General features: G+C 51.6%; 1 protein-coding gene across 8 annotated transcripts in view; it reads right to left on the reverse strand.

The window, feature by feature from the left end:
- PCSK6 (proprotein convertase subtilisin/kexin type 6) overlaps window positions 1-13770 on the reverse strand; it is a 169813-nt gene that overhangs the window by 112242 nt on the left and 43801 nt on the right. For 6 of the 8 annotated variants that reach the window (XM_086364084.1, XM_086364082.1, XM_086364083.1 and 3 more), the window contains one exon: window positions 7367-7471. In XM_086364084.1, the coding sequence (XP_086220210.1) occupies window positions 7367-7471 (105 nt within the window). Of the gene's footprint in view, window positions 1-7366; window positions 7472-9458; window positions 9514-13770 lie in introns of those variants that run through there. The other 2 variants (XM_086364087.1, XM_086364085.1) reach the window with 2 other exon arrangements.

A 13770-nucleotide genomic window follows, 5' to 3' on the forward strand; every position in this document is an offset into this window, starting at 1 on the left:
GGCTTCCTGCCCAGCATCCAGGGTCCCTGGAGGGTGGAGGGGCAGGCTCAAGTCCCAGGAGCCCCAGAAGCTGTGTGTAGAGCCGTGTAGATGTGAGCTTAGGGTGTCTTTCCTCCTCTGAGAGAAACGGTGTCCACAGCCTTCATCAGCCTTTCCAAGAGGCCTGTGATTCTGGCACAGTTAAGAAGAAGCACAGAGGCCAGCTTGCAGAGGTGGAGAGTGATCGGAGACAGAGGACTGACACCCCCCCGCCAGCTGACCTCCTGGGGCAGAGGGCACCAGCCTCCTTAGAGAGAGTCTCAGGGAGACACCTGAGCCCTCTGAGGTACCATGTGAGGTGGGGAGGAGATGCCAGGCTGCTATGCGAACCCAAGAGCCTGGGCAGTAGAAGAGACAGAAGAGAAGGAAGTCAAACCAGAAAATTCAAAGCTGATCTAATGCAGCCTAGACGCAACTCCCCGCCCCCCCAATCCCCCCACAGGACAGAGGCCACTGGGGACCCAGGCACATCTCTACTCCTTCAGCTGGCCAGAGCACAGCCCACCTCTCAAATCCTCCCTGTCAAAGTTGAAGGACAGGGGCCCAGAGGTGTCCGCTCATCGCTGGTATGAGCCGGCACCACCCACCTGCAAATGCAGGAGACAAGACCGGACTCAGGAGGTCAGGGTCCTTGATTATATGAGTTCTCCCTTTCCTGAAAGGAAAGGGGAAGCTCTCCCCACCTGCCCTGTGCCCTGAGGATCACAAAATGGACAGGGGGCTGGAGCACTGACTCCAGAATCACCAGCCAGACAGGGGTGCCCAGCCGGCCCACGTCAGTGCTTCTGCCGTCTGGTCAATTAAAGCCCTCTTTAGGGCTTTTGTCACAATTTAACCAAGACCACAAGGTACTTCTGAAGTTGGGCATTCGGCAGCTGAATGACAGGGACTTAGGATCACTGGGCAGTGGGGACGCTGCCAGACCCGAGCATCCTGGTGGGTATTTCTCCCTCAGAGCCACAGGCCTGGGGACCCAGAAACACCTTTCTCGAACATCCCTGGGTGATGGACTATGGGGGGGTCTGGATTCCTCACTCCCCATGCTGGGCCAGTCTGGGCACCAGAACTCACATCCAGGGCTGACCACAGGCCAGTCTCAGCTGACATAAGCTCATCAAGAAATTTCCACCCTCACCTCAGGGTCAGTATCACAACCTCTGTGCAGCATGAAGAAGGTTCCCTTTTTCCCTCATTGCCACCACCACAAGGGAACATAAATTAGACAAAAATAGGATAATATGTAAAGTTACTCTTGTTAAAAAAAAAGTCATCACATAAAAAGAAGTCTATGAGAAAACAGTAACAGATACAACTTGCTATGTGAACCTACCCTGTGAAAATTGACATCTGCTTCAGTAAACACTGAGGGTCCATCTGCTATTCACCGGGTAGCCTGTCGGACTTGGGAGCGAAAGCAAGTGAGGGTGGCCAGGCCCTGAGACTTGGCCTGGCCAAGTGAGGGTGACTCACCCTCCCCAACCCCCAACCGCCCAGGCACAGGATGGGCTACTTGCATCTGAACCCAGCCATCTCTCCCCGCACCTCTCTGCAGCTCCTGGGCCTGGAATCCCAGGCCTCCTGGGAATGACCTGCAGTTCCCAGCAGCCCTGTGCCAGTCCTGGTCACTAACAGATTCCCAGCAAACGAAGATTCCCTCTTCACTCCCACAAACTCTGCCGAGCTTGGGCCCTTGGTCCTGGCAGTTTCTGGGGCGGCTGGAAACAGATTTACAGGAACAAGAGCAGGACCTAGGGCTGAGGGTCTGTCTGCTGCTCTGGATGGGCTCGCAGTGCTGGGAACCCCAGGGAGGAGGATGCCCATGGGTTCCCAAGCCCAGTAAGACAGCGCGTGCCCTGCAGCAGTGGGCAGCTCCAAACGTGGCCGGATGAGCTCTGGCCCTGTAGCTTTCGTGCTGGGACAATATCTAGACAGCCTGGACCCCTCCGTTCCAGGAGTCCCAGGGACCTCACAGACCCAGAGTGCGGACCTCCCACCACTTAGAGCAGCGCCCTGAGCCAGCTCCCAGTGGGAGGGCGCACAGGCTGAGACTGAGGAGACACCAGGGGAGGCAGTGTGTGCACAGGCTGGTGGAGGAAGTGAAGATGTCATCCGATGAGGATCACAAAGCCCAGCCTGGCTTCAGGGAGGCCAGACCAGGGGGCCTGGGCAGGATGTCCCGGGGCGGCAGCACCACAACAAGGGCTGGGCAAGGATGCCCACAGCTGGCCAGTGAAAGGGGCTGTGCGGCATCCAGGCAACAGAGGACAGGGCTGGGGTAGGGGTGCAGGTGGGGACGCAGGACAAGGCCAGGACGGGGCTGCCCAGGTGGAGGAACGAGAGTGGGGGAGGCACAGCTTCTCTCTGAGACAGAGCTGTGGTTGGAACATTACTCAGCTTTGGGACACGGTGACTGTAGGACTCTTGGAGGCATGTAAGTGGGACTGTGGGACTTTTTGAGGCATATAAGTGGAAGTGTGAGCCTGCTGGTGAAATCATAGAGCACCATCTTTTAAAGCCTATTTGAAAATTCTGTTTGCCAGTTCATAGCAGCCAGAGTCCACTAGACCCAGCGGGGTTGTGCTGAAGTGTGCAGACAGCTGAAGGCCTCCCCACACCACATGGGCGGACCCATCGGGCTGTGTGTGGCAGTCCACCCCACTCCCCAGTCCAACCCATCCCATCCCACAGTTCATCAACCCCCAAATCAATGCAGCCACTTCCTGTCCACATGCTGGTATTTGCCAGGAACTTTCTGTTTGTTTGCACACCCAGTGGCTCTAGCACACAAAACTCAGATAAAAGTCCCTCTGTGGTTAATGGAAAGATCAGCTTCAGTGTTGCATCACTGCTGGAGGAGAACCTGAAGCTGATGAAGCTCTGGGGCAAAGTCCTGTCCCACAAACAGCATGCCCACCCTGGCCCTGGAAATCACTTCCCAGCTCCCAGGCGCTGAAGGGCTGGAGCAGAGAGTCAACCCAAAGCCTCCCACCACTCCATGAGGAGCCACTGAGGGCCCCTGACAACATCTTTATCCTTCCATTTCCGTCATTGATCTGGCTGAGCACACAGTGGGAGGGCTGAGCCAGAGTCACCACTCTAAAATGTAAGGCTTGGAAGACTCAACATCCAACTATCAGCCAGCTTGGAACCTAGTCAGAACAAGTAATTTTTAAAACATTTGGGAGCCCTTACAGCTATTGGCTGGTGCTTCTGTAACATCCACCCTGCTCCAGACTCTTGGCAAAAGAACAAGTTAAAAACAAATGCTTTCAGTTGGCTTAAATGACAGCCCTTTGGAGAAACCCAGCGACTGATACCGCACCCGGAGAGCAGGCTGGCTGTTCTCCCAAGAAGAGAGAGGGCTGGCCCACCAGGCTCTTCGAGCAAAATGACCCTTTTCAAAGGCGGTTTAAAACACCAAGTAAAGGTGATTAGGGACAACAACTGCACGACGCTGGTACAGGGTCAGGGTAGAGATGCCTAAAGAATGTGAGTGCATGTGACTGAAGTCTTCAATCTTCCCTCCCGCTGGTGTTCTGTTCGGTTCTGTTTAACAAATGTACGCTGTATCAGCTTTTAGGCGAAGTAGGGGTGAGCTTTAAATTCCATCACTTATCAAAGCAATTGTATACAATAGGGACTGGAGCTAATTAAAATAAAATACCATCTGCATTCGATTGAACTTTATCCTAAGCCCTATAACATTCATCTCCAGTTTGGTCATTCAAACACGATGGCAACTGCATTCCAATGACGCTGGATAGTATTAAATCATCTTTTCCTTTTTTAAATATTAATTACACAACTCTCTGATCGCGAAGGTGTCACAAAACACTTCGCTAATTTGGGAAAGCATCCTAGTGCACTGCAGGAAAAGATAACACTAAACATCTCTGTAAATAGCTAATTTTACCTGATATTTCATTACAATGACTTGGTAGAGTAAATATTAGTCAGACTGACAGCTAATTGATTTGGTTTGCATTAAAACTAGACTGATTTAAACGGAGGCGTTTCAGTTGCGATTCTGAATTTGTCATTGGTTCCATTGTCTATATGCTCTCCCTGGGGCTAAATATTTAATGAGAACTGTGGGAAACAATCGCAATCACGTGGGCCTTGTGGGCACTGGAATGCGCGGCTGTTTACCTTTTCTCTCCTTCTCTGTTGGCAGGATGCTCCCACAGCAGCTCTGCCAGGAGCTGATTAAGAAGCTCTGCATAAAAAGGATTTTTAATTTGAAAAAAGTTAACTGGCACTGCCTGTGGGAGTTCCTCCCCTCTTCTTCGAGGCCACAACTGATCACCGGGAGCCCCTGCCTGCAGACCCAGAGTGAACGCAGTGCCTGGAACCCACCCACACGGCACAAGCCCATCACCACAGATGCCAAAGAGGAGCCAGCTGGGGCCCACCCCAAGTCCTGCCCAGCTGTCTCCCGCAGCCTCACAGCCAGGCCCCATGTCTGGCCCTACTGGGGCCACGGGCCAGAGGACCACCAGGTGGGCATCTCTGCGTTCCTGGACACAGGGTCACACTCAGCAGGTGCACAGTTAGTAATTCTGAAAGGAAGGGTGGAACAGTTGAGTTGAATACCTTTAAAAGGTTTACAATTTAGACACTAGAAAAGAGTGAATCCCCCTACCCACCCACCCCCATGCCAAAACACAGGTTACATCTCCTATTTCACTTCTGCCATAGTTTTAACAATTGAGAAGCCACTTAGTTCTCCAAAATTCCTCAGAAATGAGACAGGCAGAGGCCTGGGGCCCTTCACTGAGGTGCTTGTACCTGCACAAACCTCTCCTCCAGCAATAAGATACAGAGAAAGTGTATGGGACTAAAAGTAACTGCATGCATGCACAGTTGGGGGAAATTCCAGACAAGATACAAAAAGACTAAAAACCCAGCTGCCACTTCTGAAGAGCCTGGAACAGAAGCAGGGGACTGCACATGCCCCCTGCACTCAACACCACCAAAGGGGCGGGAGGACCACCTAAGCCACCCCTCCAGCCTGACCCTGAACACACCCTGACCCTCACCCCATATAAGGAACCACCTCCCCCCACCCCACCCACATCGGGGAAGCAAGCAAGCAAGGGAGCCTGTTGTTTGTTCCTGCTCTCTCTGCTGCAGCAGGGGCCCCAATAAAGTCTCGCCTAAATCTCTTGTCTGGCCTCTGATCCATTTCTATTGGTGGTGGGGAGGCCAAGCATCCTGTTGGGCAGGAGAAAGGGAATCAAGAGACTTCCCAACCAGGGACAGCCCTACAAGAATCTGCCTTGCAATGCCAGAGACAAGGTTTCCATCCCATGTTGGGGATCTAAGATTCCACATGCTCCAGAGCCCAAGTGCTGTAACTGGAGAGCCCAGACGCTGCAACTACTGAGCCCACTCACCACAACTAGAGAGTCTGCATGCTGCAACTAACACCAGATGCAGCCAAATAAATTATTTAAAATAAATAAAAGACATGTAGCCAAATAAATAAATGACAAAGAATTCTACCATCCCATCCTGTTCTCATGCACATCTCTATGGGGGGGGATGTCCCCCATGCAAACAGCATCCCTTCGCTTTGACTCTCCCTGTGGGAACAGTAACTCCAAACAAGCATGCTGTTCTCACAAGACAGACCTCTGCGTGCTTAAGAAAAACTGTGGAGGGCACGGCAGCAACTCCCTTCTGAGCTTAGACAGGTGAGGAGCCCCTGTGAACCTCAGCACCGCCCCCACCACCAGCTGCAAGGACCCCCATGTGTCTTTGTGGTGGCCATGCACTCTGCACTCAGCCCTATGGTGACATGGGGTCTGCTCACTCTTCTCCAATGGCCCGTCCTGTGCGACTTAGCCACTACCACCTGGCTTTGCTTCTGAGAGGAAAAAAAATGCACCAGCCCCTGTGAAAAGTGTCCTTCCAGCTCTGTGGTGTGAACACACACACCGGGTGGGAGGAGGCACATAAGGTGTCCTTCATAAACACAAACTTCCTCTTAGCTGTGAGGGAAGAATGGGATTAGCACAGTGTTTGATTCTATCTCCTCTGTTTGTCCACCCACCCACCATGCATCCGACCATCCTCGTACCCACCCATAAAGTGAACTCAGAACCATGCACTGTGTGTCCACCTTATCAGAGCCCAGCTTGTGGATGGGCTGGCTCATGCACTAGGATGACTTCCCCATGCTCTTGAAACCAGAAATCACAAAGTTGTAACCAGAGAAGCATTCCCAGGACAAACCATCTCTCCCATCAACACAAGAGGAGCCACGATGGTGGCGGGGTGAGGTGGGGGGTGGTGCTTGGGACACCACCACGGCCAGCTTCTCTGCAGAAACTTTACTATCCACGTTCTCTGGGGATCCCTGCAGGAACACCCCATACCTGCTTGGGAGTCTAAATGAACACTCTGCACACTGCTTTTAGGACAGGGTGATTTCCATGTTCTAAAACTACAGTTTACCAATGGCCTCATTTGTTTGTCGTGGCCGTAACTTCTTGTCACTTGCACTTCACCATCCCTTGTAGCTCTCAATGCCCTGTGACATATCATGTGCATTTCTATAGACTGTCAGCCCCACCGTCCACTCCAATGGCCCTGATATGGACATACAGGGACACACAGCAGGTATTCCAAAATCACCTGGTGAATGAATGAGGCCGTCAAAGGCTCACTTGGCCATCTTACATCTTTAATCTTACCAAGTATCTGCTGACCCATGAGTCAAATATTAATCTCAAATCTATGTAGAAAGTATGATTAACCACTGATAAATAAGAATTATACTAAAAACATTATTAGCCTCTTTTCAAATTACATCTGTTTTCATCTCAAAGATCACAGGGATTTTTAAAGAAAAAGCTACGTTCACTGCCCAAGTTTTCAAGTTCATGGTAACCATTAAGATATGTGTTATGACAACCACAAAAACACCTGCCTATCCAAACTCTAATTTCATTATTAAAACGACAGTTTGAATTCCATAGCCTTTATGGGTAAGATGCACACATTTATCTCCGCTAATTACTATGTGTTTTGTTGACTTTTAAAGATTTAAAATGATAGCCCTATAGTCATTTGATTGTTGTTTCAAACAGAAGTCAAGAATTTAAATTCTCAAGTCTTACTAAGGACCCAAATATTTGGAGTTTTGAAATGCTCTGATATGTAGTTGCACATCTGTTTTGTTTTGTTCAGAGAGGAAAACTTAGGGTCATGGAGAAGCTCATTAAAATTCAGACTTGGGCATTTTCAGAACCAGAGACACAAACAACCCGCACACGACACTCTAGGCCCTCAGACAGCATCTGCCCAGGGAGCGGAGCTGTACCTGGGGGTCCATCCTGAGGAAGGTGTGAGGGCCTCTGCTGCTCAAGGTGGACCTCTTAAAGGTTTTGCTGTGATAAAAGTGGTAGTAATCGTCCAGGTTTCCAATCTGCAAAACAAGAAGCAGGATACCACCAATCAGTATGGTCTCACCAAACCCTGCCTCTCAGAACACCTCCCCCTCCTCTGAGAGACCCATCCTGCCCCCAGAGCGAGATCACCCTCCATGACACTCCCCCGCTCACATCCCTGCCACAGATTCTAGGTCTGTGAATGTCAACTCGGAGACCCCTTTCTGGATAAACACTAGGTGGTATTTCCGATGAAGTACATGCTCCCCAGATCTTGCAGTGAGTTTGTATCATTTAAAGTTTGTATTACCATGGCCAAGTTATTTTAGACAAGAAATCCTGTTCATTTTGGGTTAAGCATCCCTGAAGCAGCTCAGTTCGTGTCAAGTCAGGTCTAAGTCTACACCAAACACTCATTTATAAACAAACTCCATGCTCTCTGCCCCCCAGGGTACACTGAGACATCTAAGAATGAATGTCCGTTCCCAAGTGCAGCAAGGAGCCAAGGCAAACACGCAGCCCCATCTGCTTGGGGACTGCGGAAAGGTCAGCTGAGAACACCCGAGTCCCAGGGTGTCCCGGCTCTCGGCCAGCAGCAGTCTATCAGGGTGGATTTCAGCTGGAGGGCTGGAGGGGACGTGGTAGGCTGCTCCTGCACCTCCTCCCGCCATCCCAGCCCCGACCTGCCTCGTGTCTCACAACCCTGGAGCATCAGGACACTGTGCTCAGGAGGCCTGCCTCTCCTAAATTCCACTGGCTGCTGGAAACAGCTGGCTGGGCACGAGCCCTGAGCAGAGCCTTGTCACTGAAGATGGAGCAAATGCTACACAAACTCTCAGGCTGCCCTCCTCAGGCGGAACCATCCTAGTTTCTCTTCCAGCTCCTGAGGAGAGGATGGATTTAAGACAGACTGTCCTCTGCAGCAGTCAGATGTCATGGTGACAAGCCTGGTTTCAGCCAGACAGGCCTCATCCAAACCTTGTCCGCTCCCTTCACCATGCATGATCCTGTGATCCTGAGCAAGATTCCCCTCCTGCAAACCTCAGCTCCTTACATGTACAGTGGGGATAAAACTACATACCCCAAGAACTTGTTTAAGCAGGACTAATGTGCACCCAATTCACCATGACCTTCCTCTGCCCCTCTTCCTGCTCACAGACACTGCATCTGTCCAGTGCAGTGGACAGGACCAGGCAGAGACCTAAAGGGACATGGAGATGCTGAGCAGCCATTTCCACGTCTTTCCACAAGAAGACTGCGCAGGTGTCTACAGAGAGAGCCTGCTTGACTGTACCCTTTACCCTCATATCCAGAAAACCCAGCAGTCCGGCTGCATCCTGCTTTTCAGTTTCCAGAGACACCGCTTGTCCTTGAAATGAAGAACCTCCTTGTTTGCTCAAGCTTGCTCCAGGGTGTTTCAGTTGTTTTCAAGCACAGAACAGCGAACACCATGACAGCTATGAAGGTTAGCCAGTTAAGAGTCTATATGGTGTCTGCCTAATTTAGTGCCTTGAACACAGTTGCTGTTCAGGAAATCCTGGCTGTATTAGGAGCTGGAATTCTCACCCTGGCTCCTCCAAACCCTCCCTGGGCCTGGGATACACCCTGACTCAGCTTTACCTGCTGCGGAATCTGGGCTTCAGACCCTCTCTTAGTCTCCTTCTGAGAACAGTAACTACTATCTTCAAGGTTTGTTCCAAGACAGTCCCTCTCCCCTCTCCCCTCACTATACACACACCACACACACATACACATACCACTTATACACACACTCACACACATACACACACACCAAACATGCATACCTCACATACACCACACACACACTACACATACACTGCATGCACATACCACACATACACTGTACATACACACACATCACACATATACCACACATACACACACACACACCACACGTGAACTTCCCTGGAGGCTCAGTGGTGAAGCATCCGCCTGCCAGTGCGGGAGATCTGGGTTCAATCCCTGGGTCAGAAAGATCCCCTGGAGAAGGAAATGGCAACTTACTTCAGCATTCTTGCCTGGAGAATCCCATGGACAGAGGAGCCCGGCGGGCTACAGTCTGTAGGGTCACAAAGAGTTGGACACCACTGAGCGACTAAACAACAACAATACACGCACACGTACACATATACAGAGTCAGGCACAGCTCTTCATATACAAAGAGCCAGCAAAGTACCTGGCAGGCAGGAAGTGCTCTATACGTGGTTTTCTGCAATTATGACTCTTGGTTCATTTTCGACTTCAAGCATCTTTTCAACCATCATAAACCTCATTATTTCTGCCCTGTTTTGCACAGAAGCACTCTTATTTCTCCTCCTACAGTTAACTGCTCACTTTTTCACTGAAGTTAATTGTTATGTCTGTCAAAGGGCTCCTCCTAGAGCAAGCCAAGCTGTTATTTAACAACAATGCAGCTTTAACTTACAGCCATGTTTAATCTACAAGTGGCCACCATCCCTGGGAGATATATCACAACTTTGGGTCTTTTAACTCCAGGTGTTCAAATCAATTTCCACTCAGGACATGGAGAAACTAAGAGCTGAATCCAATGTGCTGACAAGGGGAGGGATTAATTTCAGAGCTGCCAACTATAAGCACTGGGCTTCTCAGGTAGAAAGGTGGTTAAGAATCCATCTGTCAATGTAGGACACACAAGAGATGCAGGTTCAATCCCTGGTTTGGGAAGATCCCCTGGAAGAGGAAATGGCAACCACTCCAGTATTCTTGCCTGGAAAATTCCATTGACAGAGGAGCCTTGTGAGCTATAGTCCATGGGGTCGCAAAGTTCACAGGGTCACAAAGAGGCAGACACGACTGAGCATGCACTCATAGATCCTAAGTAGGCCCGCATCAGGGTAGCCCTGGACGCCACTCAGGGCAGCATCTGGCCCTAGAGCAGCCCAGCCTCTCTGCAAAGGCCAGTCCCCAGGCCGTGCAGGCCCGTGACGCTGCCCCTGTCCAGCTCCACCCTGAGCAGGGCTCAGAGGGTCTGCACTGAGGAGATTCATTTCCATTGAGCAATTCCAGGGAAGAACAGATGGCTCCCATGGTGCTGACCAGACAAACTGCCCCGGGGGCAGCAACGGGCAATGCCACATCTATTTTGGGAACTTATGTGCAGTCCAATATGGACGATAAAGGTCTGGGTAAGGTGCAGGGGAGAAGGGGACACCAGTCAAGGACACCCTCCCATCCTGACAACACCAGGTGCAGAAGCTGGAATCTGATTCAGGAAAAAGGGGAGTGAGTCAGGTCACTGGCTATTGGGAACTCTGACAGTTGCCACCCAGATCCTCCCAGGGTTCTGTGTGCATCTGTATACCCTCTGGGCCCTCCTGGGGCAGGATGCAGGCATGGGGAGCAGAACTCGTCCTTCCTTGAGATGAAAGATTTGTGAATGGAGCAGAACCTGTCCTTCCTTAAGATGAAAGATTTGTGAACAGGCAAACAGAGGGCAGACAGGGCATGGGACAGAAGGCTGTCTGACCCTGGAGAGACTGTGAGGGCAGGAAGAGGGAAGAGGGAGGAGGCAGGGCCAGATGCTGAGGAGGGAGTCCTGACACTGGGAGAGGCCCTGGCACCACCCTCACCTGGATGGACGTGACATCCTGAAGCCCAAGGACGCGCCATGTGGTCAACCACGTCTTGACCCACTCAAGGGCGGCAGCGGGCAGAGGACGGAGAACAGGCAAATGATCTATCTCCTTCTTATTGTGTTAGCTTTTTAAATTGTGGTAAAACAGACAGAGGGCTTTCCAGGTGGTGCTACTGGTAAAGAATCCACCTGCCAATGCGGGAGACGTAAGAAACACAGGTTCGATCCCTGGGTCGGGAAGATCCCCTGGAGGAGGAAATGGCAACCCACTCCAGTATTCTCGTGTGAAGAATCCCATGGACAGAGGAGCCTGGTGGGCCACAGTCCATGGGGTTGCAAAGAGTTGGACATGACTGAGTGACTCAGCACACAGAACAGACATAATGTTTACCACTGTCACAGTGTTTAAGTATCTATAGTTCAGGACACCAGGCACATTCACACTGTCATGCAATCATCACCATCATCATCTTGGGAACCTTCTCATCTTCCCAAACTGAAACCCTGCCTCCATTACATGTGAACTCCCACCCTCTGGGCCCTCCTGGAGCAGTGTGCGGGCATGGGGAGCAGAAACCGTCCTTCCTCGAGATGAAAGGTTTGCGAACAGGCAAACAGAGAGTAGACAGGGCACAGAATATCTGCTCTGTCTCTGTGAACCTGACAACTCTGGCTGTCTCAGGGGAGCCACTGGCTCTTCTGTGCCGGGTTTGCTGCCCTACCATGATGTCCACGTTCACCCCTGTTGCCACAGGTGTCAGAACTCCCTCTGTCTTTCAGGCTGAACCACACTCTATGGTGGGCATATGCCATCATCGCTTGTCTATTAGCCCACTGATGGGCACTTGAGCTGCTTCCACCTCCTGACTGCGCTGAGTGAAGTGTGCCGTGTCTGTTGGTGACCCTGCTTTCCATCCTAGGACGTACACACAGCTCTTGTTTCTGTAAGTAAAGCTTCCCTGGGGATCCTGTCCACAGCTGCCCCCACACTATGATGCCGAGCCCAGTGGCTGCCACAGGGACCCTTTGCCCCCTCGCCTAGAACAGGCCATGTGCAGACCTTACAGAGAAGGCCTGCCAACCTGCAATTCTAGAATTTGCTGCAGGACGTGTCTGGGGTGGGGGTCCACCAGTCTGAGGCCAGACCACCAGTCCCCATACCGAGGGGTTCTGCTTAGGAGGTCAGCGCCTTCAGCATCTTATCTAGTCACGGAGCTGCCTCCTCTCCAGGCACCATCCTTGTCCAGTGACCCGGTCACTCCCATCTGACTCACCCTCCCCAGCATCAGGACTGGTTGGGAGTATGAGGTTTCCAAGATGGGAAGAAGGTCAGAAAGGATCAAGAGCTAGCAGAGCAGGAAGCTCTGCTTCCCTTCATGTCCCTGCCTGAAGTGGGACGTGGCCCAGCATGGATGGTGTGGCATTTACCACGTGGCTGTTTCCTGCCCCTTGACTCGCACCCCACCCCCCCCACTCAGTGACCTTCCCCACCCGGATTACGCCCTCCCGCTCAGGGCACTGTCCCTCAAGCTCACCAGGGCCTTCATGAAATAGGAGGACAGGAGAGCAAGACACTGGGGATGTAGCCACTGGCTGGGGTAAACATATGGACACTTGACTGCCCCTGGCCTCACAGGCAGGGGTCAGGGAAGAGCCACAGAGATGGCCCCACTTCACAGATGGGAAAATTGAAGCCAAGGGGGCTAAGCACAGCATTACGTTCAGACTCTCCCCACTGTGCCCAGACAGGCGACAACCTCACACTGAATGACACAGGGGCACATGGGTTAGGGCTCAGGATCACTGCAGCACTACTGGTACAGCCTCAGGGTCAGACCAACAAGAGGTGGAGTCAGAAGAGCAGACAGAGAAGTGGCGGGGGCAGGGGGCACAAAAGACATCATAAGTGCAGGGCAACCCCATGGGTAAGAAGAGGCCCTTATTTTCACTTGATTTCCGCACTGACATTAACGTGGGCACTTGTCCCAGCTCCACAGTCCCGCTGTCCCGGACACTGTGCCCCAGCCGCCATGCCTGCCCATGCTCTGCACACCACCTCCCTGGCTGGTAGCTGAGCCACCTGCTCGACTGACCCCGAGGCAGTGGCTGCTGCAGAACCCTGCTGCCCAAGTGCCCAGGCAGTCTTCTCTTCTTCCTCTCCTCCCATTCTCTCCAGCTGCCGACCAGCCCTTGCTGGCACTGAGCCCCCAGAACCTCAATCCACTCTGCCTCAGTGAATCCAATCTCCAGTATATGAGGTGTTTTTTAAGTTATTTTTATTCTGGCAGGGGTGGGTAGGTGTTGGTCACAACATAAAATTTTTGTAAATGCTTTTCTCTTTCTCATCTGTGTTATTTCCACAATGGGTTAATCAGAGCTGTTCTCTTAGCCTACTGCACTCGCCAGAAAATGAACAATCTGCTGAGTGTGCGAGGTCCACATCTCTTCACTCAACACTGGTATGTAATTATACACATTAGTTGATACAATTGGTAACATCAAAACCCTGGCTAAGTATTCTAAGCCAGAACACTGGAAGAAATGGGATCAAAGAACCCACAGTGAAGAGCCGGATGTGGTTCCCAACTGGGACCCTCCATGAGGCACTTTAGAAACCTAGTTCCACATGCCCTTGGTGCACAATACAGATGGAAAACAGGCACAAAAAGAGCAGGGAACAGCAAGTCCTGTCTTCTCCTTTGTGCAGCTCCCAAGGCCCCT

The sequence above is a fragment of the Bos grunniens genome, chromosome 21 (assembly GCF_055505025.1).
Source record: "Bos grunniens cultivar Pamir isolate PY7600 chromosome 21, Bosgru_T2T1.0, whole genome shotgun sequence".
Taxonomy (NCBI): domain Eukaryota; kingdom Metazoa; phylum Chordata; class Mammalia; order Artiodactyla; family Bovidae; genus Bos; species Bos grunniens.